The following is a 23,408-nucleotide window of genomic DNA, read 5'->3' as shown; positions in this document are numbered from 1 at the left end:
ATAGCTAAGCTACGGAACAAGGTCCGTATAGTTAAAGCTATGGTTTTCCCAGTAGTGATGTATGGAAGTGAGAGCTGGACCATCAAGAAGGCTGATCGCCAAAGAATTGATGCTTTTGAATTATGGTGCTGGAGGAGACTCTTGAGAGTCCCATGGACTGCAAGAAGATCAAACCTATCCATTCTGAAGGAAATCAGCCCTGAGTGCTCACTGGAAGGACAGATAGAGAAGAGAAGACTCCCTGGAAAAGACCCTGATGTTGGGAAAGATGGAGGGCACTAGGAGAAGGGGATGACAGAGGATGAGATGGTTGGACAGTGTTCTCGAAGCTACGAACATGAGTTTGACCAAACTGCGGGAGGCAGTGCAAGACAGGAGTGCCTGGCGTTCTATGGTCCATGGGGTCACGAAGAGTCGGACACGACTAAACGACTAAACAACAACAAAGCTACGGAACACCCTCCCACAGGAGGCACCGATGGTCACCAACTTGGGTGGCTTCAAGAAAGACAAATTCATGAAAGAGGGGGCTATCGATGGCTACTAGCCACGTGGCTATGCTGTCGTGTCCACAGTTGGAGAAAGCAACGGCTCTGAAGACCAGCTGGTTTCCCAGAAGAGGCATGTGGGAACACGATGCTGGTCTAGATACCTTTGACCTGAGTCAGCTGCAGGGCTCCTTACGTCCTTAGTCAAGGCCGACTGGAATTGTTGGAGACCGTTTGGGTTTTATTTTTTAACCTTGTCAGTGATTTGAACGCAGATCCATAGCAATGGCATGTTTGATTGCAAAGGCACTCGCCCCTTGGGGAGTGAATGAGCAGCAGTTCGAGTTCATAACATGTCGCCAGATATGGATCCTTGGATTAAATGAGAGAATAATGAGGGAAGCAGAGAAAGGATGTTGGAGCTTGATTTAAGAGAGAGAGAGAGAGAGAGAGAGAGAGAGAGAGAGAGAGAGAGAGAGAGAGAGAGAGAGAGATTGTGTGTGTGTGTGCTAGAATGGGGAGTGGTGCCATCTAGTGGTTAAGGGATATTAACCACTGGGAATATAAGAAACAAACAAACAAAAAATTCCTTCCAGCAGCACCTTAGAGACCAACTAAGTTTATCATTGGTATGAGCTTTTGTGTGCATGCACACTTCTCCAGACACACAGGGTGTATCAGAGTAGGGACTGGATCCTGTCCCTTCGCCGCTGGCACCTCGCCTCTCCCCGCTGCCCTTAGCATGTCCGCCTTTGATAAGGAGCTGCACCTGGGCCGCCTGCCCCCTTGCCCGCCGGAATCCGCTGGGGGAAGTGGCTAGGTCCTCCCCAAAATGTGCATACGGTAGGTGGCTCCTTCTGGGAGACTGGGGGCCCGGATCCTTTTCCTTTGCCGCTGCCTCGCCTCTTCCCCCTGCCCTCGGCATGTCCGCCTTCCATAAGGAACTGCAACTGGGCCGTCTGCCCTTCACAAAATATGCATACGGTATGCGAGGGGGAGGGGGGGTGTCGAGGTGGAGGGTTATGTCACATGGGGGAAGATGATGTCACACACTGCGGCAACAGAGAGAGGGGTGTCATGATGTCATATGCATGTCCTGGGAAACGGGGGCCCTGACTGAGCCACAGCAACACGTGGCCGGGTACAGCTAGTGTTAATTATAAAATCGAATAATAAAAAATAAGGATGCTGGACTAGATGGGCCACTGGACTGATGCAACCACCTCTTCAGACACTCTTATGGTCCTCCTCTTCTGGGATTCTGGGATGCCCACCAGTTCCTTAAGTGCCCAGAGGTGCAACCCTGTTCTAACCCACCCCTGTTTTAACTGTCGAATCCAGTAGAGGTGTTGTACCGAGGGTTGCTGCTGCCCAGGGGCTCATACTCACCAACTGGGACTTGTCTGCTGGAGGTGCCTCCGTGATGGACTTGAAGTCTTCTTCCGAGATCCGCTCCATCTCTTCCAGCGCCGAGCCGGAGTACAGGACGGCGTCCTTCACGAAGATGCTGATGGCTCGCAGCATGTAGGAGACAAACAGGTGCATGTGGATGTAATTCCTTGTGCAGTGCAAGCGCCTGGCGTGGGAAACAGAAGGCGGAAGAGGGATGAGTTGTGGGGAGTGAGAAGGGCCGTCTCTTAGGTTAGCAACAATGTATAGAACTGCTACAAATATATGTTGGAAATGTAAAGAAAAGGAAGGCACTTTCTGCCATATGTGGTGGACATGCAAGATAACAAAAGCATTCTGGGAAACGATTATGTAATGAGTTGGGGGAAATGTTTAAGATAACTTTTGTGACAAAACCAGAAGCCTTTTTATTAGGAATTAGTGGTGAAGAGATACCAAAAGAGCAGAAAAGACTATTTATGTATGCGACGACAGCTGCGAGAATGCTTTTCGCCCAGAGATGGAAGGAAGACAAAGTCCCAACCAGAGATAACCAAGAAGATGGACTATGCCGAAATGGAAGGATCAGAAACCAAGAAGATAAGAAATTTAATAAAGATTGGGGAAATTTTAAAGCGTCTCTTGAAGAACACTGTAAACATTTTAAAAACATTATCAGGATTACCGTAACACTTGTAATGCAATAGTTTTATGGTTAAATTTGGGAGCGTAAAAAAAAAGGATAACATTATAAGATGCAGGAGAAAAAGATTTACAATGGAAACTGGGTGGGGGTGGGGAGGGAAAACCAAGGATTCAAGGAATCCTATATATGTATCGAAATTGATTTTATTTGAAGGTAAACAAGACTTGTAAAAAAAACTTAAAATAAAAATTAAAAAAGAGAGACCCATTTGCTCAGGAAAGGATTTCCCCATGGCAGACCTGCTCTCCAGGAGATTCCTCCACCCCCACACCACTTCTGCAGGAAAAATTTGGACGGAAAGGGGAAGGAAACTCAGATTTTTGCAAGACTTCTTGCTTGGGGAACTTTCTGCCCATTCAGTTTGCTGTTGTTCCATTGGACAGCAGATCATCTAAGGCAGTGATGGTGAACCTTTTAGAGGCCGAGTGCCCAAACTGCAATCTCAAACCCACTTCTTAATCGCAAAGGGCCAACACAGCAATTTAACCTGAATACTGAAGTTTTAGGTTAGGAAATAAACAACTCATACATTAACATCTTTTGTCTTAAAAGAAAAACACAACAACAACAACAACAACAACAACAACAACAACAGCATATTATTATTCTTATTATTCTTATTATTATTAATACCCCGTCCATCTGGCTGGGTTCCCCCAGCCACTCTGGGCGGCTTCCAACAGAATATTAAAATAGCATAATCTATTAAACATTAAAAGCTTCCCTAAACAGGGCTGCCTTCAGATGTCTTCTAAAAGTCTGTAGTTGTTTTTCTCTTTGACATCTGGTGGGAGGGTGTTCCACAAGGTGGGCGCCACTACCGAGAAGGCCCTATGCCTGGTTCCCTGTAACTTGGCTTCTTGCAGCAAGGGAACCGCCAGAAGGCCCTTGGTGCTGGACCTCAGTGTCCGTGCAGAACGATGGGGGTGGAGACGCTCATTCAGGTATACTGGGCCAAGGCTGTTTAGGGCTTTCAAGGTCCACACCAACACTTTGAATTGTGCTCAGAAACAATAACAGAGCTTCCAACTGCTCACAAGCATAAGATGATCCAAACAAAGTAAGCAAAGCAATCTGAAGTGCTTTCATTGACTAAAAATTATTTGGCAGAGAATTCCACACTTTAAGGATTTCATTTCCATGAGATCTCTGCATCGACCGCGCAGACGGGAATTTCCCGCTTTTAAGCTCCAGCTTGAGCAAGCAAGTGTTCTCGGCGTGGCCCTCTGAGTGCGTGCAGAGCAGTGCCCCCCCATTGCGCTGCCATTTCCTGAAAGGACCCTGGGGGCTGCCGCACGTGCTAGCCCAGCTCCCTCACCCACCCCAACCGGCCCCTACGCAGGTTGTCTGGCGTGGCCCCGGGCGTGCCCTCACCCGCTGCACTTGGCTGTGGTTGAGCTTGGTGAAGAAGTACGCCAGCAAGTGGGGGACAATCATGGCGCGGCAAGGCTGGTGGGGCCCGGAGCTACCCAGCGCTGGAACAAAGTGGCTTCTTGAGGCCCGCCAGCGATGCCATCCTCCCCTGTTGGCTCCCGCATGACACGCCAATGGGAGGCGCCGGGCAGGAGGAGGAAGAAGGCGGCTGCCCGGCTGCCCAATTTGAGCTGAGGACTTGACGCGCCGCCCTCACCTTCTGCCGGCTCTGTGCTGGGGCGACGGCGCATGTGCACACAGAGAGGGCTCTGAGTGCCCCCTCTGGCATGCGTGCCATAGGTTCGCCACCGCTGATCTAAGCATCAAAGCCCTTGAAAACAGCTCTTTGTCTTCAGCAACGGGGACCCAGGCCAGCAGAGCCAGGCATGGCCTGGGAGGGAGAGTACCAAGGGCCGGGTCAAGATGCTCAGAGGGCCGCAGTTTGCCCCTGACCTGATCCGGAGGTTCACCACCCTTGCTGTAGGACTAAAGCAGTTCAGGCAATGGGTAGCCGAGACTTCTGCAGTCCTTAAAAATGTTCAAAATAGATACCTGTGTGCTCACACACTGCTTATGGCAGTGCAGACGAGACGTTGCAGCTACTTACCTGAAGTATCCTAGGATAAGGACAGCGATGGTTAGAGACCCCAGCGAGATGGAATACCCAACGGTGTAAATCAAATAAAGGCGGTCAAAGACTTCCTGAAGCAAACACAAAGTAAGGGGAGAAAGAGAATGTTAAGGGAATTGCATTGAGAAACTGCCGTTAATTTGGTTTCTCTGCGAAGGAACACAGGGAGCTGTCTTATACAGAGTCAGACCATTGGTGCATCCTGCTTGGTATTACCTGCACTGACTGGCAGCAGCTCAGGCAGGGAATTTCCTACCTATTTGGAGATGTCGGGGGTTGAAACTGGGGCCTTTGCATGCAAAGCAGATGCTCTCGGGGCAGACCCTCCAAGTGTCCCTGATTTGGAGAAACTGTCCCGGTTTCTAATTTCATCCCAGAATATAACACTTTCCCTTAGGACGTCCCTATTTTCATCAGAGAAATGTTGGAGGGTATGGAGTTATCTGACCCCCCCGAGCCATCTGAAAGCAATCCTGGAAAGCAATAGACTGGAAAGAGAAGTTGCGGAATTGCAACTTATTACCAAACTTAAAACCATGGAGACCTTGTCTGAATAGAGACATTGGATTCTTATCTCATTATACATGAGCCATCTCATCCCTTGATTTTTCCTGTAAGACCAATTGCAGTCATTAACAGTCGTCAACAGGTTTACCACTCCTATCAGCCAATCACCCATTCCCACCACCCTTCTGAGTAATACCCCTCCCCACCCTCTCACTATATATAAGGGTCTGGTGGCTTCTATTTCAGTGTATCTGAAAAAGTGTGCATGCACACGAAAGCTCATACCAAGAACAGACTCCAAGGTGCAACTGGAAGGATTTTTTAAATTTTTGTTTAAAATCTCTGGGAGATGATATATAATGAAAAGAAAAAAATGTTTTAAAAAACTTTGTTAAAAAACCAGAAGCTTTTTCATTAGGAATTATAGGTACCAAGATACCAAAGGACGAGAAAAGATGGTTTATGTACGCAACAACAGCCGCACGGATACTATTAGCCCAGAGATGGAAGGATTTTAACCACACTTGTAAAGTAACGGAAGGTATGGATAATCTAGAAGGATAAAAAATTGGATAAGTATTGATATGCAATCGTAAATATTACCATTACTAGTGTTGTTCAGCCCGTTTAGAAAACGGGCGCTAGAGGATATGTGAGAGGAGCAGCTTCCCTCTCCCTCCCTCTCTCTCTCTCTGTGCTCGGCCGCGGGGCGCGCCAGGAACGCAAGTAAACAAACTCGCTATCCCGTCGTGCCCCGCGGCTGAGCGCAGAGAGGGAGGGAAGGCCGTGGCCTCGCCGCTCCTCTCACGGGCTCCTCCGTCGAGCGCACGAGGGGAAGGCGCGAGGGGAGGCGGAGTCCGGCGCCTGGGCCTAGCCGCCTCCCTCAGCCATAGTGCGCTTCGTCGCGGGCTTCGCCTACGAAGACGATGGGGAAAGCCTGGCCGCCGGAGCCGCAGCCGCCGGAGCCGGAGCCCGGGGACTGGGAGGCTTCGGCGGGGGTGACCGGCTGCCCCGTCAGCAGGAGCGCCACTACCAGCTCAAACGGGAGGCGACAGGAAGGAGACCTGTCCTCGCTGGATGCACACACGTGCGCGCTCCCCCCCCACCAACGCTCAGTCCAGCCAGGAGCGGCGGTTGGCAGCCGCAGGGAAACGGTAGGTGGGGGGGAGAGCGTTTGTGTGTGTGCGTCCTGTCTCTCCGTCCAATCCCTGTGTCTCTGGGGTACATGCGCAGTACCCCAGGGACACACGGGACAGCTTGGACGCAGGGACAACTTGGACTTTATTATATAGGATGACCCATGGAAGGGATGGGAGGGGATGGGAAGTCAGGAGAGTCAGAGTAATCTCAATATTTGGATTTTGAATTGTTTTAGGTTGTATGTTTATACTCTTTAAAATCAAATTATCCTGCTTGATCGACAGGCTGGAATGTGTGCAGAGGACGGCCACTTCCTATCAATCCAGGACTGAGGCAGAATTAGTTTTAAAGAGAGCTTCCACGTGGAAAAACAGAGGCATTGTTCTCCTGGCTCCACACAAACATCTCATTTGGCCCAATGAATTTGATCAAACAAGTTTTTAGAAAGAAGCAGGGCTGTGAAGGTCCACCACACTGTTGGACACAAGAGACAAGGCCTATCCAGTGGTGGCCCTGTATCTCTGGAACTCTCCGCCAAAGGAATTGTGCAAGGTTCCATTTTCACCACCGTTTAAACCAACATTAAAAACATGTATCTTCCCATCAGCATGTTACCAAAAGTGGCCTTTGACCTGCTTCCATTTTCAGTTTTGTAACTAGATTGCTTTACTTCCGATCTTTTTATTCTGTTGTTGTTTAGTCGTTTAGTCGTGTTCAACTCTTTGTGACCCCACGGACCAGAGCACGCCAGGCACTCCTGTCTTCCACTGCCTCCTGCAGTTTGGTCAAACTCATGTTGGTAGCTTCGAGAACACTGTCCAGCCATCTCGTCCTCTGTCGTCCCCTTCTCCTAGTGCCCTCCATCTTTCCCAACATCAGGGTCTTTTCCAGGGAGTCTTCTCTTCTTCTCATGAGGTGGCCAAAGTATTGGAGCCTCAGCTTCAGGATCTGTCCTTCCAGGGAGCACTCAGGGCTGATTTCCTTAAGAATGGATAGGTTTGATCTTCTTGCAGTCCATGGGACTCTCAAGAGTCTCCTCCAGCACCATAATTCAAAAGCATCCATTCTTCGGCGATCAGCCTTCTTTATGGTCCAGCTCTCACTTCCATACACCACTGGGAACACCCAGTATTCTACTTTTTATTCTACTTTGCAGTTATTGTCTCTCCAAGCAGCTGAGATCAATTATGTGGAGAGAGAGGGAGAGAGAGAGAGAGAGAGAGAGAGAGAGAGAGAGATGTATTTAAAAGTGAGTTTCTATTGTTTTAATGCTGCTTTGCTGCTTGAAAGACTGCCTCTGGGCTGCTGAGTATTTTACAGAAAGGGTTTCAAGGCTCTTTAGGTTGGCGCAATTAATGTGGATTAAAGCTGTCTGCCGCCCCAGCCTGGCGTACCCATTTGAAGAACAACAGTGGGCTTTCTGCGGTTAGGAAAGTGAGAGGGAGATGGATTGAAAAGTGTGGGATGAATAAATGATGAACGGAGGGGGGGCGGGAGTGTAAATGCCACAGAAGCCAATCGGGGAGAATTCAAGATGAGTGCTTATTGTTGCACAACTTCTCTGCAAGCAAGCCAGAGCAAATGCTCAATAAATATAATCTATGCTATGTTGATAAGCTTCAGGAAAATACAGTGATACCTTGGTTCTCAAACGCCTTGGTACTCCAACGCCTGTGTTTTCAAATGCCGAAAACCCAGAAGCGTTTCGGTTTCCGAATGTTTTTCGGCAGCCGAACGTCCGATGCGGCTGTCGGCTATTGTTTCCGGGGTGCCTGCACCAATCAGAATCTGTGCCTTGGTTTTCGAACATTTCGGAAGTCGAACGGACTTCCGGAACGGATTAAGTTTGGTGCTTTTGTTTTTGCTATTCATTTTGCATTTTTGTTTGTCAGGCTTTTTTTGGTTAATTTGTTTTTGTGACTGTGTGGAACCCAGTTCAGCTACGGATTGATTGATTGATTGATTGATTGCGGAAATGTATAAAAGCCCCCCATCCGATCAATGACTATCATTCATGAGTGCAGGTAAGAATTTTTTCTTAATCATCTGCAATACTGTCTTATTTTTTTATAGTACAGTACATTGATTATTGCTTTCATTTTATGGATCAATGGTCTCGTTAGATAGTAACAATCATGTTAAAGTGCTGTTTTAGGAGTTGTTTTTTTTTAAAAAAAAGGTCTGGAATGGATTAATCCGTTTTGTATTACTTTCTTTTTCTTTCTTTTTTTGCAATGTAAATTATATGCCTTTTTATTTATGTAAACACATTACTGTATCAATTGCCATCATTCTAGATGACGATCTTTTTTGCAGTAGGGAAAAAATAAAAAAAACAGGACAAACTAGAGTGTAGCTTGCTGAGCTTACATATTGTCTACAAACTGTCACACTCATAGAAATGTTTACTCGCAGGAAACTCATTCCGCAATCTTTTTTTTACCGTTTTAATTTGAAGAATGCAGTGATTCAATTCAGACATGGCATCCAACCGTTGTTTGCACTAATAGTTTAGAACCCAAGCCTTGTTTTTTTCTTTTTTTTATAAAAAAAATAATGTTATTGATTTTACAAAAAATAAAACAAGACACACATATCAGATTCATCCACCCTTTTCTGCCCCCCCCACGAGGCCCCCTCCTGCCACGAGAGAGTCCCATACAGGTCGAGCAGTCGAGGGTGGTCCATTTTGTAGTTGGGTTTATCCCCTCCCCCCATCTCCCCTCCCAGGGCTCACCTCTGCCACCAGTGGGCCCTAGGGTAACGAGGGAAGACAGAGGAGGATGTCCACCCAGCTATCTATCCATACATGTCTTTTAAAAAGGGAAAAAAGAAAGAAGAATGTAAAGGGGGGGAAAAGCAATCCCAACCCCCCAAAAAACAAAAACAAAAGGAAAAAGGAAAAAAAAGGGGGGGAAAAACCTCATATGAACTCAACCCTCATTTGTATTACTTTCTATGGGAAAGCACGCCTTGGTTTTGGAAAGCTTTGGTTTTGGAATGGATTAAGTTTGAGAACCAAGGTACCACTGTCATGAGAGATGTACGCTCAATGATTAGGTTGCCTGGAGGAGACTTAAGTCAGCTTGGGCAGGCTTTCCCTGGCATATAACAGGGACAGGGGTAGCCTGAGCATGGCATTCCATGCACTGGTAACCTCAAGGCTGGATTACTGCAATAAACTCTTTGTGGGGCTCAACATATTAATTGACAGAGTCCTGAACAACTTAAATGCAGGTTATATCAGGGCTCGTCTGAACCCTTCTATCCCAGCTTGATCACTGAGATCATCTGAAGGTGAATCGTTGGTCATTCCCTGAGTTGGCAAGGCTCGTTTGACAACAACGAGAAACCGAGCCTTTCGTGTCATCAGCCAAGTCCTGCGGAACTCTCTGCCACTAGATTTTCAGTGGGTGCCTTCCGTGCCAGCTTTTTTAAAAAAAACGCCTGCTGAGAGCTTTTCTTTTTCTGCCAGACCAATGTAGGCAGTTAAGGATACATCTTCCCACAATAGTTAAGTGAGAACGGGTTTTATTTATCGCTTATAATAATATTATTATTAATTTGTTTTTTGTGGACCCTGCACGTCTGACTGGCTTGCCCCAGCCACTCTGGGCGGCTACCTACAGACTATACGAATTGATTTAATTCATAAAGTCTACACGCCGCTTGATCGTAAGAAAAGAAGTTTCAGAAAAAGATAGTTGTCATGAATTAAAATATTAGAAGCAATAATTTAAGACTTTTGATAGACTGAAAACTCTCGTCTCATTGCTTTTTCTGGTTTTTGTTGCATGCTTTTTATGTACAGTTGTTGGGAAATGCTTTGAGATTTTATGAAGTGGGGGCACGTAAATATACTTTTTATTTTTTCCCCATAAATGATTTTTATTGGTTTTACATATGTATTCATAAATATATACAGTGGTGTCTCGCTAGATGAATTTAATTCGTTCCACGGGTCTTTTCTTATAATGAAAAATTCGTCTAGCGAATCCCATAGGAATGCATTGAAAAAAAATTTGGAATTTTTTTTGCCCATAGGAACGCATTAATTGAATTTCAATGCATTCCTATGGGAAACCGTGATTCGCTAGACGAATTTTTCATAAAACGAATTCGTCTAGCGAGGCAACCTCCGCTCGAAAAATCCTTTCGTTAAGCAGGGCATTCGTTAAGCAAGGCACCACTGTATATATAAATGTCTTAAAGAAATGAGTGAACGATGGCATCCCTTTCTCCAATAGGACATTCAGAAAACCCGTGGCTCATCTTAAGCCCAGATCTTTCCACCCTTCGCGAGACCTTTCCCCTCTCCTTGCAGCACAAAACCCCCATCCCTTTCCCCTTGCAAGTTTCAGTAAGGCAGGCGAAGCCAGAGCGCTTTTGAAATGACATCTCTGGTTTTCGATCTGCCTTTGGAGAGAGCCGCGCTGCTCCGGAATGCAAACCTCAGCCCTATTACATCAGAATCCCCAGGACCTGGGAATGTTTTCCTGGCCGTATTCACCGCTGGAAATGTGCGCTTGCCAAACTTAATGTATTCAGAAGCTAAACAAACAGAGAGGCAATAGCCGCAGTTGGATTCAGCCGGTGGGCATGGATGCAGAGAAACGGCGCCTCCCCCCCCCCATGCGCAGGGTTCCCACCGGGAAGTCCAGGTAGCTCGGCAGCACCAGCCTGCTGCTCTTTGCTCCCTGAAAGGCCACATTCATGGGCCACATATTTAAAGCTCTACAATGCAGCTTGAAACAGTCCTGGCTTGCCCCAAAGATTTCTGGGAGCTGTAGTTTGTGGACAACCCCTCAAAGAGCAACAATTCCCAGAGCTCCTTGCGGAGAGGGATTGCGAATGTTTCATTGTTTTTTAATGACTGTTCTTTCCCACTCTGTTTTTAGCTGTTTCTGTTTTATCTGTGAGCTGCCTGGAGTCGCTGTCAGGAAAGAAGATGGGTTATAAATAAATATATGATAATTATAGTGGTTAAAGCATTCTCGTTGTTGTTTAGTCATTTAGTCGTGTCCAACTCTTCGTGACCCCATGGACCAGCGCACGCCAGGCACTCCTGTCTTCCACTGCCTCCCGCAGTTTGGTCAGACTCATGTTGGTAGCTTCAAGAACACTGTCCAACCATCTCGTCCTCTGTCTTCCCCTTCTCCTTGTACCCTCCATCTTTCCCAACATCAGGGTCTTTTCCAGGGAGTCTTGTCTTCTTCTCATGAGGTGGCCAAAGTATTGGAGCCTCAGCTTCAGGATCTGTCCTTCCAGTGAGCACTCAGGGCTGATTTCCTTCAGAATGGATAGGTTTGATCTTCTTGCAGTCCACGGGACTCTCAAGAGTCTCCTCCAGCACCATAATTCAAAAGCATTCTTACCAATTAGTTTATTCAATAATCACAATGAGAAACAAAGGAATCTCTCTCTAATAATAATAATAATAATAATAATAATAATAATAATAATAATTTATTTATACCCTGCCCATTTGGCTGGGATTCCCCAGCCACTCTGGGCAGCTCCCAACAGAACAACAACAACAATCATAATGTGATAAAACATCAAACAATAAAAACTTCCTTAAACAGAGCTGCCTTCAGATGTCTTCTGAAAATCATAGTTATTTATCTCTTTGACATCTGACGGAATGGCGTTCCACAGGGCGGGCGCCACCACCGAGAAGGCCCTCTGCCTGGTTCCCTGTAGCCGGGTGGGGTGGGGTCAGGAACGCTTTCAAGAGACACCGAGTCTACTATCTGTCTCTCCTCCAGTGCTTCTCCTTCCTGCTGCTGCTATCCCAATATTTCCACAGCTTTTCTCCTCGGCACCCTCTGAACTATGCCCTTCTGCAAACCACTGTTCTAAATCTATACTGTCCTCCTCTTCTCGGGAAGGTGCAAGGGGGGGGGAGCTCCTACCATTCCTCCTCAGTCCAGCCCCTGACAGACAGGAGGAAGCAGAGGAGGGCATGCTATCATTTGCAGGCAGCTCTTTTCTTTCCAGGCTGAAGTTTGCAAGCTGCATGCACCGTTTTCTTCCTCTTCTTCTTCTTCTTCTTCTTCTTCTTCTTCTTCTTCTTCTTCTTCTTCTTCTTCATCTTCTTCTTCTTCTTCTTCTTCTTCTTCTTCCTCCTCCTCCTCCTCCTCCTCCTCCTCCTCCTCCTCCTCCTCCTCCTCCTCCTCCTCCTCTTCCCCACCTGGAGATTGAAGCCCTCACCCTGAGACCTGGAGGGGCCGTATGCTACTGAAGGTAACAGGGTCCTTTATATGTCCAGCTGTCCCTTGTCAACAACAAATTGCCACTGGTTTTTTTTGTGTTGAATATATGCTATATGGTAATTTATGGACCTAATAGGTGTCTAAAGCCATTTGCACATGTTACCGTGCAACCAGTCCATGCAGAATGTAGGCACCCTATATATAGAAAGGAGCAAACCAGTGATATTTTAGGGAGCAGGATAGCAGGCGCGGCCCATGACTCACATCCTAGGAGCCTACACAACACAAAACACGGTTGCTCTATGTAGGTTTTATTTTATTTGTTTTTATCTTATATTTTGGAAATGTGCATCCAGTTTTTTCCCCTTTAAATTTTTTTGTGCCCTCCAAGAGAGCGGGCCCCTAAGCTATAGCTTGTTTAAAGATAAAGGGACCCCTGACCATTAGGTCCAGTCGTGGACGACTCTGGGGTTGCGGCGCTCATCCCACTTTATTGGCCGAGGGAGCCAGCGTACAGCTTCTGGGTCATGTGGCCAGCATGACAAAGCCGCTTCTGGCGAACCACAGCAGCGCATGGAAACGCCGTTTACCTTCCTGCCGGAGTGGTACCTATTTATCTACTTGCACTTTGACATGCTTTCGAACTGCTAGGTTGGCAGGAGCTGGGACAAAACAACGGGAGCTCACCCCATCACGGGGATTCAAACCACCGACCTTCTGATCGGCAAGCCCTAGGCTCTGTAGTTTAACCCACAGCACCACCCGCATCCCTAGCTTGTTTAGCTTATATGTATCCGACACTGGCTCCGCAGCTGAGGTCTGCATGTGACAGGCCCAGGATCATAGAATCATAGAAACATAGAGTTGGAAGAGACCACAAGGGCCATCCAGTCCAACCCCCTGCCAAGCAGGAAACATCAAAGCATTCCTTACATATGGCTGTCAAGCTTCTGCTTAAAGACCTCCAAAGAAGGGGAGTCCACCACACTCCTTGGCAGCAAATCCCACTGTCGAACAGCTCTTACTGTCAGGAAGTTCTTCCTAAAGTTTAGGTGGAATCTTAAGGTCTGATTAAGCAATGCAGCCAACCCCGCCTGATGGAAATGTGTGTGTGTGTGTGTGTGTGTGTGTGTGTGTGTGTGGGAATGAAAGCAGCTCACCCTTTCCGTGGTGTTGATGGTGAGGAACTTGGCACACTCGCTGTAGTTGGCCCAAGTGCGGTTGTTGCTGGGCACCAGAGCCCAGCTGCCGTTCAGGTCACACCGTCGATAGGCATGACCTAGCAAGGAAGAGAAGAAGCGAGAGTTTAGGCGAGGCGAGGCAGCAGTTAAGGATGGGCGAATCTCCACCTCCGTTACTCCCCATTTCTCGGCTTTCCCATCTTTTGTTCTGTTCTCCGTTTGTGATTCTCCCCACCCTCCTCGGCGTTTTAGCACCAATTTCTCTTATTTTGCGTATTTTTTCAGGTAGGTAAAGGTAAAGGGGCCCCTGACCATCAGGTCCAATCGTGTCCGACTCTGGGGTTGCGGCATTCATCTTGCTCTATAGGCCGAGGGAGCCAGCGTTTGTCCGCAGACAGCTTCCAGGTCATGTGGCCAGCATGACAAAGCCGCTTCTGGCGAACCAGAGCAGCACACGGAAACGCCGTTTACCTTCCCGCTGTAGCGGTACCTATTTATCTACTTGCACTTTGACGTGCTTTCGAACTGCTTGGTTGGCAGGAGCTGGGACCGAGCAACAGGAGCTCACCCCGTCGCAGGGATTCGAACCGCCGACCTTCTGATCAGCAAGCCCTAGGCTCTGTGGTTTAACCCACAGCACCACCTGGATCCCTAGGTGCAGGTAGGTATTTTTTCCCCTGAATGTATTTCTGCATGTTACTTTTCGCTCATAAATGCGTCTTTGTGCACTGGTGCACAGCACTGCGAATTGAGAGCACTGCGGACTGCAAAAAAGGACTGGCTGTTAGGTTTCAGAAAGCGCAGGTTAGCTAGATTCCCCTTTGTTGCAGGTGAACGGAACTGAGCTTTGGGATTAATGCAGGCTCTGCAGAATATGTTATACCAGCCCCGGAGAGTCTAAAACATGATGCGACCCACGCTTCCCAGCAACGTTTCCCTACACTGGAGAGCAAAGATCGTGGCCTCTTTCCAACAGGAGCGCCAGCCCTTCGAGGTGTTCCGGGGCGAAGCTCAGGAGAAGAAACCCCGAGGCCCAAAGTCCAGCCGTTCTACATACTCACTGCCCATCCTCCTTGTCAAAAGAGCTCAGCTGGTCAAACTGGGCCAAACAATGGTCTTACCCATACCTGCCAAGTTCCTGCCTGAAAAATAAGGGATCGGACCGGAAGTAGCAGACCGGAAGTAGCGCTGCCGCCATTTTGGAACTGGGCAGAGCAGCATCAAAAGTCACTTCTGAGTATGCGCCGCCCAGTTCCAAAATGGCCGCTGCGCCAGAATAAACCGGGGGAAAACAAAAAAATCAGCTTTTTCGGCTGGGAACAGCTGGAAAAACGGGGTTTTCCCGGGGAATACGGGAGACTTGGCAGCTATGGTCTTACCTTCGTGGTTGAAGTCGTAGATGTAATCTGGGCAGGGCATGGCCACTGTCTTGCCTGGGGCACCTTCGGGCCAACAGATGAGGTTGTCCCACTCGGGGATGCAGAAGCCATCTGGGAAAGCAAAGCAAAGAAATCTATAGTTGAAGGGCTGCAATGGAAACAGAGCCACGAATCGTCTGTGGAAAGCGGCCAAGCTTAGGAGGAGAAATTTCACAATTCTGGTGAAAAGATGTGGGGACAGGATTCCCACCGGCACAAGGACTTTGGCCTGTACAATGGGGTTCTCTCCCTTCGTGTGCCCTCAAAATTGTCAATTGGGGGGCCCGATGAACCCCAGAACAGTGCATGGTGGGAGGAAAGAGAGAGGATTATTCCATCCCTTGAAACTCCTTGGAGAGTTTGCCCGAATAGGAATCTTTAAATTCACCTTGAAATTTCAGTCAATGCAGCAGAAATTCAGGGCTTATCTTTTCCTCTATGTTTTCCATGCATGGTCCATGTCCAAGCATCCCCCCCCCTTTTTTTTTTGGCTCCAGAGCTTTCCCCGTGAAAACCCGCTCTCTACTGCTGAATTGGAGCAAAGAGAATTCTGCAGTAAATCCAGATGGCTGTTTGTTCTGCTTCAGCTTTAAAGAGCAGGTTTTTACAGAGGAATTGTTTTGCTCCTAGAGTAAGTGCCCCTGGAGAAATTCCACAAACCCGATCAAATATCTTTGTTTGTGCACTTGGACATTCCTCGGATATTTCATCCATTTATGAACTTCCGAAGTCAACCCTGAAATTCCACTATCAGCCAAGCATGGCGGGAACATTTAGTGATGAACAGGACGTATCCATATGAAAAACAGCGGAGCCTCAGCCCCACATCCAGGTCTTTGTTTTACACGAGGGATTTGGGGGGTATTTGGTTCGAGATCCGGTCTGCTCACGGGATGCCCTGTTCAAAGAAAACACGCTGCGCTTGGGCATGGTGGCAAGAGGCCTGTTTGGTTTCATTTCTCAGCCGTAACTCCCAGCTGCCTGGAAATGAGGCAGGAGATAAGCCCCGAGAGACCCTGATGGGAAGCAGAATTGCTGCAAACAGCCTTGGGCAAACACCGAGGGACCGGTTCCTGCTACCCACAGGGTACAGCGGTCTTGGCAGCCTTCGCGCCTTCCCACTTTGAGATGCTGTAAGGGAAAGGGATGTTTGGATGGACCAGATTCCGGAGGCAAATATTGCTGGTCCTTGCCACCATGCTGAGGTGGGGTTTTTCTATCTCAGATGCTTGCTTCTCCCAAGTCGCTGATGGGTGCAAAACAAAACCATTTCTCCTATCATCCATGTCACCTCGAAGAGCATGCAAGACGCACCCGTGCGGATCAGGCTAAACCAAGGCCCGGGGGCCGGATCTGGCCCAATCGTCTTCTAAATCCAGCCTGTGGACGGTCCGGGAAACAGCGTGTTTTTACATGAGCAGAATGTGTGCTTTTTATTTAAAATACATCTCTGGGTTATTTGTGGGGCATAATAATAATAATAACAATAACAATAACAATAACAACAACAACAATAATAATAATAATAATTATACCCCGCCCTTCCCAGTCAAGACCGGGCTCAGGGCGGCTAACAACAAAAATATCAAAACGAGCATAAAAGAAACAATTCAATTAAAATACAGATTAACTACAATGCTAAAATTCAATTTTAAAATTAGGAATCTACAAGTGGAACCTCATTTAAATATCTGTAGGATAAAACCTTAGGGGAGGGTAACAGCGGGGTCAGACTGAGTCAATTTTAAAGTTAGGAATCTACAAGTGGAACCTCATTTAAATATCTGTAGGATAAAACCTTAGGGGAGGGTAACACCGGGGTCAGACTGGACTGGCTCCCTGCTGAATAAGTTTGCTAACCCCTGCCCTAAACTGCCTCGGCTCAGTAGACCTGAAGGAGCGTCTCCACCCCCCATCATTCAGCCCAAACACTGAGGTCCAGCTCTGAGGGCCTTCTGGCGGTTCCCTCCCTGCGAGATTTGAGGTTACAGGGAACCAGGCAGAGGGCCTTCTCGGTGGTGGCGCCCGCCCTGTGGAACGCCCTCCCATCAGATGTCAAAGAAAAAAACAACGTATATAACATTTAGAAGTTAGGGAAGTTTTTAATGACTCTTAATGACTCTTAACATCTAAACTAGGCTAGATAATGAGTGGGATTCTCCTGCCTCAATTGCTTTGTGTTCCCTCTCAGACTCTCTCCCCTCTCTGCCCCAGGTTTGCATTTGCCACAAGCTCGATGCGAAAGAGCACATTGAAACCATCTGCACAAACGCTCTGGCCGGGAAGCAAAAAAGCAAACAAGGTCCCGAGGTGTTTATCCAGGAGGGCGGAATAATAAATCACCCCCGGGTTTCTCTGGCACGGCGGACGAGGCAGCAGAAACCGCAAGCTGGGATACGCTGTGCCGTTGTGGTCAGCCCATTACGGGAAGGACAGCCGGCGGGTTGGAGAGAAAAGGGGCAAAGCAGCCCAAATTATTTCGGTGGGGCGTGGGGAGGAGAGGTTGAGCATGAATCAGGCCTGTGTCAAACGGCCACCAAGAACTTTTGCTGGCCTTAAGAACGTAATAAGAACCTGCTGGGTCAAGCCAGCGGCCCATCGAGTCTAGCGTCCTGCTCTCACAGTGGCCAACCAGATTCCCCCGAGGTAAACCTGCAAAGCAGGATCCGGGCACAAGAGCCCTCTCCCCTCCTGCAGGTTTGCAGCAACCAGTATTCAGAAGCATTGCTTCCTCCAAACGTGGAGACAGAGCAGAGTTGTGGTGGCTAGTGGCCATTGGTAGCCCTCGCCTCCATGACTTTGCCCAATCCTGTTTTAAAGCTACTCAGGTGGCAGGGAGTTCCATAGTTTAAACATGCCCTGCTCTGGAGAAGTATGTTTTTAAAGATGTATTTTTAAACGTCTCTTTTACTCTGATTGTAATTATATATGTTCAAGAACCTATGCTTAGATATGCATATGCCTTATGCATCTTGGTCAAAGGCCTGGAAACAATGCCTTATGAGGAACGCCTTAGGGAGCTGGGTATGTTTAGCCTGGAGAAGAGAAGGTTAAGGGGTGATATGATAGCCATGTTCAAATATATGAAAGGATGTCATATGGAGGAGGGAGAAAGGTTGTTTTCTGCTGCTCCAGAGAAGCGGACACGGAGCAATGGATTCAAACTACAAGAAAGAAGATTCCACCTAAACATTAGGAAGAGCTTACTGACAGTAAGAGCTGTTCGACAGTGGAATTTGCTGCCAAGAAGTGTGGTGGAAGCTCCTTCTTTGGAGGTCTTTAAGCAGAGGCTTGACAGACATATGTCAAGAATGATTTGATGGTGTTTCCTGCTTGGCAGGGGGGGTTGGACTGGATGGTCCTTGTGGTCTCTTCCAACTCTATGATTCTATGATCTTTCTGGTTGTATCGTTGATTGTTTTGTACCTATTTTGAATATATTCCGGCTAGTAAAGCTGGAATCATAATTATGGGTCTGGGCAATTTTTATTTCAAAAGGAGCCAGCTTTTATGCACCCAGTTGCTTCATGCTGTGCAATTTTAATACCTGCAATGTACTCTTAAAACCATCTCGTAATTCTTTCATTTTGAATCAGCGAATGGCAGGCAGGCAGCTGCAGAAACCCGGGAGGCAGAAATTAACTTTCGAGACTGTGAAATAGTGGGTGTGCGCTCGCTCGCTCGGGGGCCTTCAGACAATGAGCCTAAGTCCTCGAACGTATTCCTATTTTCATCCGTCCAAGGTGATGCTTTGCCCTAGCAAATAAGAGATTTATTTATTTGGGGAAGGAGGCGGGATGGACGGGACGGACCCAAGCTAAGGTGGAAACAGCCGGGCAGCACCCGGAATAGCCACGCTGCAAAGCCTGGAAGTTTACTGTTAATAGCAGGCTTTTGTGAAACGCCTCCTTCACTCTCTGCCTTTCCCGCAAAATGTCCCTTCTTCCTTTCCAAACCATGGTCAACACACAGGCTCCTAATTCATAAAAAGCAAAGGGAGAAGGGGGTTGGGTGGGTGGGTGGGTGGGGGCCTGGACGGTCCACGGCTGCTTATTTCTCTTCATCCCCTTCCAGGGCCACATTTGGGGTGGGTACCTCATCCCCACTGCCGAGGTTGCAACGTCATGTTTACCTACGCCTCGAGAAGCACACGCCGCTTGGGGGTTTCCTGTTCCTTCGGGACGCCTTTCATCTGGAAGCTAAATTTAAAAAGCAAGCAAGCAAACCGCAGCCTTGTGGGGACAAATTTTTCTGCTCTAGTTTTTTTTTAAAAGGAAAAAAACCACAAATCTTTCTCGGGTTTTCCCTCCCTGGAAACCTGAGCCAAGTGCTACATATGGGAAACGTACGGAGAAAACGAGGGCTGGAAAATGAGTCGGTGCCGCAAAAGCATGGAGGAACCTCAGCTCTGGGACATGGGGAGGTGTGGCCCTCCTCTCCTCTCTATGTGGCCCTTGGCGGCACCTCCTCCTCGGCCACACACCCCTCTCCCACCGCAGGCCAAGCACCCCTCACTGCCCGTTTTGCACCCTTCTTGAAGCTGGACGGCCATCGGCCAGGGTTTTTTAAGCTGAGATTCTCGAGATTCCCTTCCAACTCTTCAATTCTACGATTCGATGTGCATTTTTGCCTCTCCTGCAGCTCCAGTCGTGCCCCTTCCTTGCCTGGAAGGACATCCACCTGAGAGTCTGTGCAATAATTTGCAGTCGCTCCTGACGGGATGAAGCTTGCAAGTTGCAAACACGGTCGTCATTGTCTTTGTGTGTGTGTGTGTGTGTGTGTGTGTGTATATATATACTAGTCTCATTCAGCCCGTTAAGAAAACGGGCGCTGGAGGTGCGACGGGGCCACGGCCTTCCCTCCCTTTCTGTGCTCGGCCGCGGGGCGCCCCGGGAACGCAATTAAACAAAGCGCTCTCCCGTCGTGTCCCGCGGCCGAGCGCAGAGAGGGAGGGAAGGCCGCGGCCCCGCCGCTCCTCCCACGGGCCAGGTAGGGTTGTCAGGAGGAGGCGGCGGCGGACCAAGATGGCGGCATCGGGCTCCGGACCAAGATGGCGGCCGGACCGGGCTCCCACCACTGCAGCCCCCGATGCCGCCATCTTGGCCCGCCGCCGCAGGGGAACGGGAGGCAGAGGGTTGAGCGGGGGAGAGAGCGTGTGTGTGTGTACGTCCTGCCTCTTCATCCAGTCCCTGTGTCCGTGGGGCACATGCGCATTAGCGCAAACCCAGGGACACAGGGAACACTGGACGCAGACACACAGGGATTTTATTATATAGGATTGCTGGTTTCAACCTTTTTTGAACGCTTCGTTGGCTTTGACTAAAGATGTTACAGTTTTCTTTGTGGGATGTGATCCATGAGAAGCAGTCAAGTGCACTTTTGAAAACCTGCCTCTTTCCAGCATTTTGTGAAAGCGATGCTAGCTTCTGTTGTTATATTCTGTTGTAGTAATAATAATAATAATAATAATAATAATAATAATAATAATAATTTATTTATACCCCGCCCATCTGGCTGGGTTTCCCCAGCCACTCTGGGCGGCTTCCAACAAAAATATTAAAATACACTAATTTCTTAAAGATTAAAAGCTTCCCTAAACAGGGCTGCCTTCAGATGTCCTCTGAAAGTGGTAGTTGTTTTTCTTTTTGACATCTGGTGGGAGGGTGTTCCACAGGGCGGGTGCCACTACCGAGAAGGCCCTCTGCCTGGTTCCCTGTAACTTGGCTTCTCGCAGCGAGGGAACCGCCAGAAGGCCCTCGGCACTGGACCTCAGTGTCCGGGCAGAGCGATGGAGGTGGAGACGCTCCTTCAGGTATACTGGACCGAGGCCGTTTAGGGCTTTAAAGGTCAGCACCAACACTTTGAATTGTGCTTGGAAACGTACTCAAAAACGTAAACCAGAAAGCGTCACAGATGGCAAAGACAAACCCGCAAAGACTCAGTGCAGCTCCAAAGGGAGAATAAAGTAATAACTCATACAAATAATCTCTTTACAATGAACATATAAATAGAAAAGTATTTGACACCTGTGAGCTCCATAAGTGCTGAAAATAAAAAAAGGTAAAGGACCCCCGGATGGTTAAGTCCAGTCAAAGGTGATTATGGGGTTGTGGTGCTCGTCTCGCTCTTAGGCCAAGGGAGCCGGCGTTTGTCCACAGGCAGCTTTCCGGGTCATGTGGCCAGCAGGACTAAACTGCTTCTGGCGTAACGGGGTACCGTGACGGAAACCAGAGCGCACAGAAACGCTGTTTACCTTCCCGCCGCAGTGATATCTATTTATCTATTTGCACTGGTGTGCTTTCAAACTGCTAGGTTGGCAGGAGCTGGGACAGAACAGTGGAAGCTCATCCCGTTGCGGGGATTTGAACTGCTGACCTTCCGATCAGCATGCCCAAGAGGCTCAGTGGTTTAGACCACAGCGCCACCCATGTCCCTAAGTGTTGAGAATAAGGCAGTCTTCGTAATAATAAAATTTATTTATTTTTTTTTTTTTTTAAGAAAAACCTTTATTTACTTATAAAATTTCAGAAAACAAAATACATAAGAAAATACATAGAAAGCACATATTATTCAATTACAAAACAAAACAATATATATATAGCAAATAAGCAATATTTTCAAATTGTACCGTCATAAAATCGGCCTCCGAATCTCGGTAGTTTGAGATTTGATCTTTACAATTTTTGCAATCTTGGACCGAGAGGCTCGAAATATAAAAGCCAGATAAGAAGAAAGCAGGAGCGGAAAGAAGACAAAGTAAAGGAGAGATCCCAGGTAAGTCAGTGGTAAGGGGAGGGAACGGGGGGGGGGGGCGAGACAAAGGGGGGTGGGATAAAATAAAAAAGAGGGAAAACAAGGGAAGGGGAGGAAGAGGAAGAGGAGAGAAAATGGGAAAAGTAAGAGTAGGGAAAGTAAAGGTAAGTATGATGTGAAGTAGAATAAAGATATGACTTCCAAACACTTATCATCGGTTCCCTCTCATTATTGTGTTCTATTAAGCTTCTCCTTTCTTTTTAATTAAGTATCTTTCTCCACTCCCATCACCTTATTTCTTATTTTCTTGTGTCTCTCAATCTAAACATATCACTAATTTTGTGCTTATTTTTTGTTTATAAAAATATTCATCCACATATTTCCATTCGTCTTTGACTTTTTGTTTAGGTATTCTTCTGATCGCTGCGGTTAACTTTGCTAGTGTCATGTATTCAGTCAGTTTTAGGTACCAATCTTGAATAGTTGGGATTTTAAATAAAATTTAAACACACTCTTGCCTGCCTGGAGGTCTGCCCTGTTCCTAACCCAACCTCAGTCCTTTCGCTTTATATGTGGAATGTTTGAATTTGATGTGCAAAGTGCATTTTACTTTACGTTTAAGACGACATTAGGAAGAACTTCCTGACAGTAAGAGCTGTTCGACAGTGGAATTTGCTGCCAAGAAGTGTGGTTGAGTCTCCTTCTTTGGAGGTCTTTAAGCAGAGGCTTGACAGCCATATGTCAAGAATGCTTTGATGGTGTTTCCTGCTTGCCAAGGGGTTGGACTGGATGGCCCTTGTGGTCTCTTCCAACTCTATGATTCTGTGATTGTATGAAATTTTGCTTTCCCGTGAACAACGCTGTTACTCATGTGGCTCTTTGTGCTATTTTGCACTGGAGTGGCATCCACAGTGTTTCATTTTTTTGCGATCTTGCAACGTTGCGCTTGATGTCTTAGAGATGTCTGCTTAGGGATTTCTTTTGTGAAATCATTCAAATGCTAAAGCAATAAAAAGCAACATCAAGCATATACCTGCTGGAAATAGGGACATTCTAAGGAAAAGCGAGACGTTCTGAGATCAAATCAGAAACCGGGGCAGCTTATGTAAATCTAGGACTGTCCCTGGAAAATAGGGAAACTTGGAGGGCCTGAATTGTTGAATGCGGTTGGCATCTTAAAAAGCAGAGACATCACCTTGCCGACAAAGGTCCGTATAGTTAAAGCTATGGTTTTCCCAGTAGTGATGTATGGAAGTGAGAGCTGGAATATCAAGAAGGCTGATCGCCGAAGAATGGATGCTTTTGAATTATGGTGCTGGAGGAGACTCTTGAGAGTCCCATGGACTGCAAGAAGATCAAACCTATCCATTCTGAAGGAAATCAGCCCTGAGTGCTCACTGGAAGGACAGATCCTGAAGCTGAGGCTCCGATACTTTGGCCACCTCATGAGAAGAGAAGACTCCCTGGAAAAGACCCTGATGTTGGGAAAGAGAAAGATGGTGGGACCGTATTCTCGAAGCTACCAGCATGAGTTTGACCAAACTGCGGGAGGCAGTGGAAGACAGGA

General features: G+C 47.6%; 1 protein-coding gene across 1 annotated transcript in view; it reads right to left on the bottom strand.

Annotated features, from left to right (window-relative positions):
• PTH1R (parathyroid hormone 1 receptor) overlaps positions 1 to 23,408 on the bottom strand; it is a 121,263-nt gene that overhangs the window by 28,367 nt on the left and 69,488 nt on the right. Inside the window, exons 3-6 of the mRNA XM_060280998.1 lie at positions 15,050 to 15,160; positions 13,650 to 13,768; positions 4,604 to 4,698; positions 1,878 to 2,064 (exon numbers count right to left, since the gene is read on the bottom strand). Of these exons, the coding sequence (XP_060136981.1) occupies positions 1,878 to 2,064; positions 4,604 to 4,698; positions 13,650 to 13,768; positions 15,050 to 15,160 (512 nt within the window). The remainder of the gene's footprint in view (positions 1 to 1,877; positions 2,065 to 4,603; positions 4,699 to 13,649; positions 13,769 to 15,049; positions 15,161 to 23,408) is intronic.

This window comes from Zootoca vivipara, chromosome 12 (assembly GCF_963506605.1).
Source record: "Zootoca vivipara chromosome 12, rZooViv1.1, whole genome shotgun sequence".
NCBI lineage: Eukaryota > Metazoa > Chordata > Lepidosauria > Squamata > Lacertidae > Zootoca > Zootoca vivipara.
The sequence above is the reverse complement of the archived record's forward strand: the minus strand, read 5'-3'. Positions and strand labels throughout refer to the sequence as shown.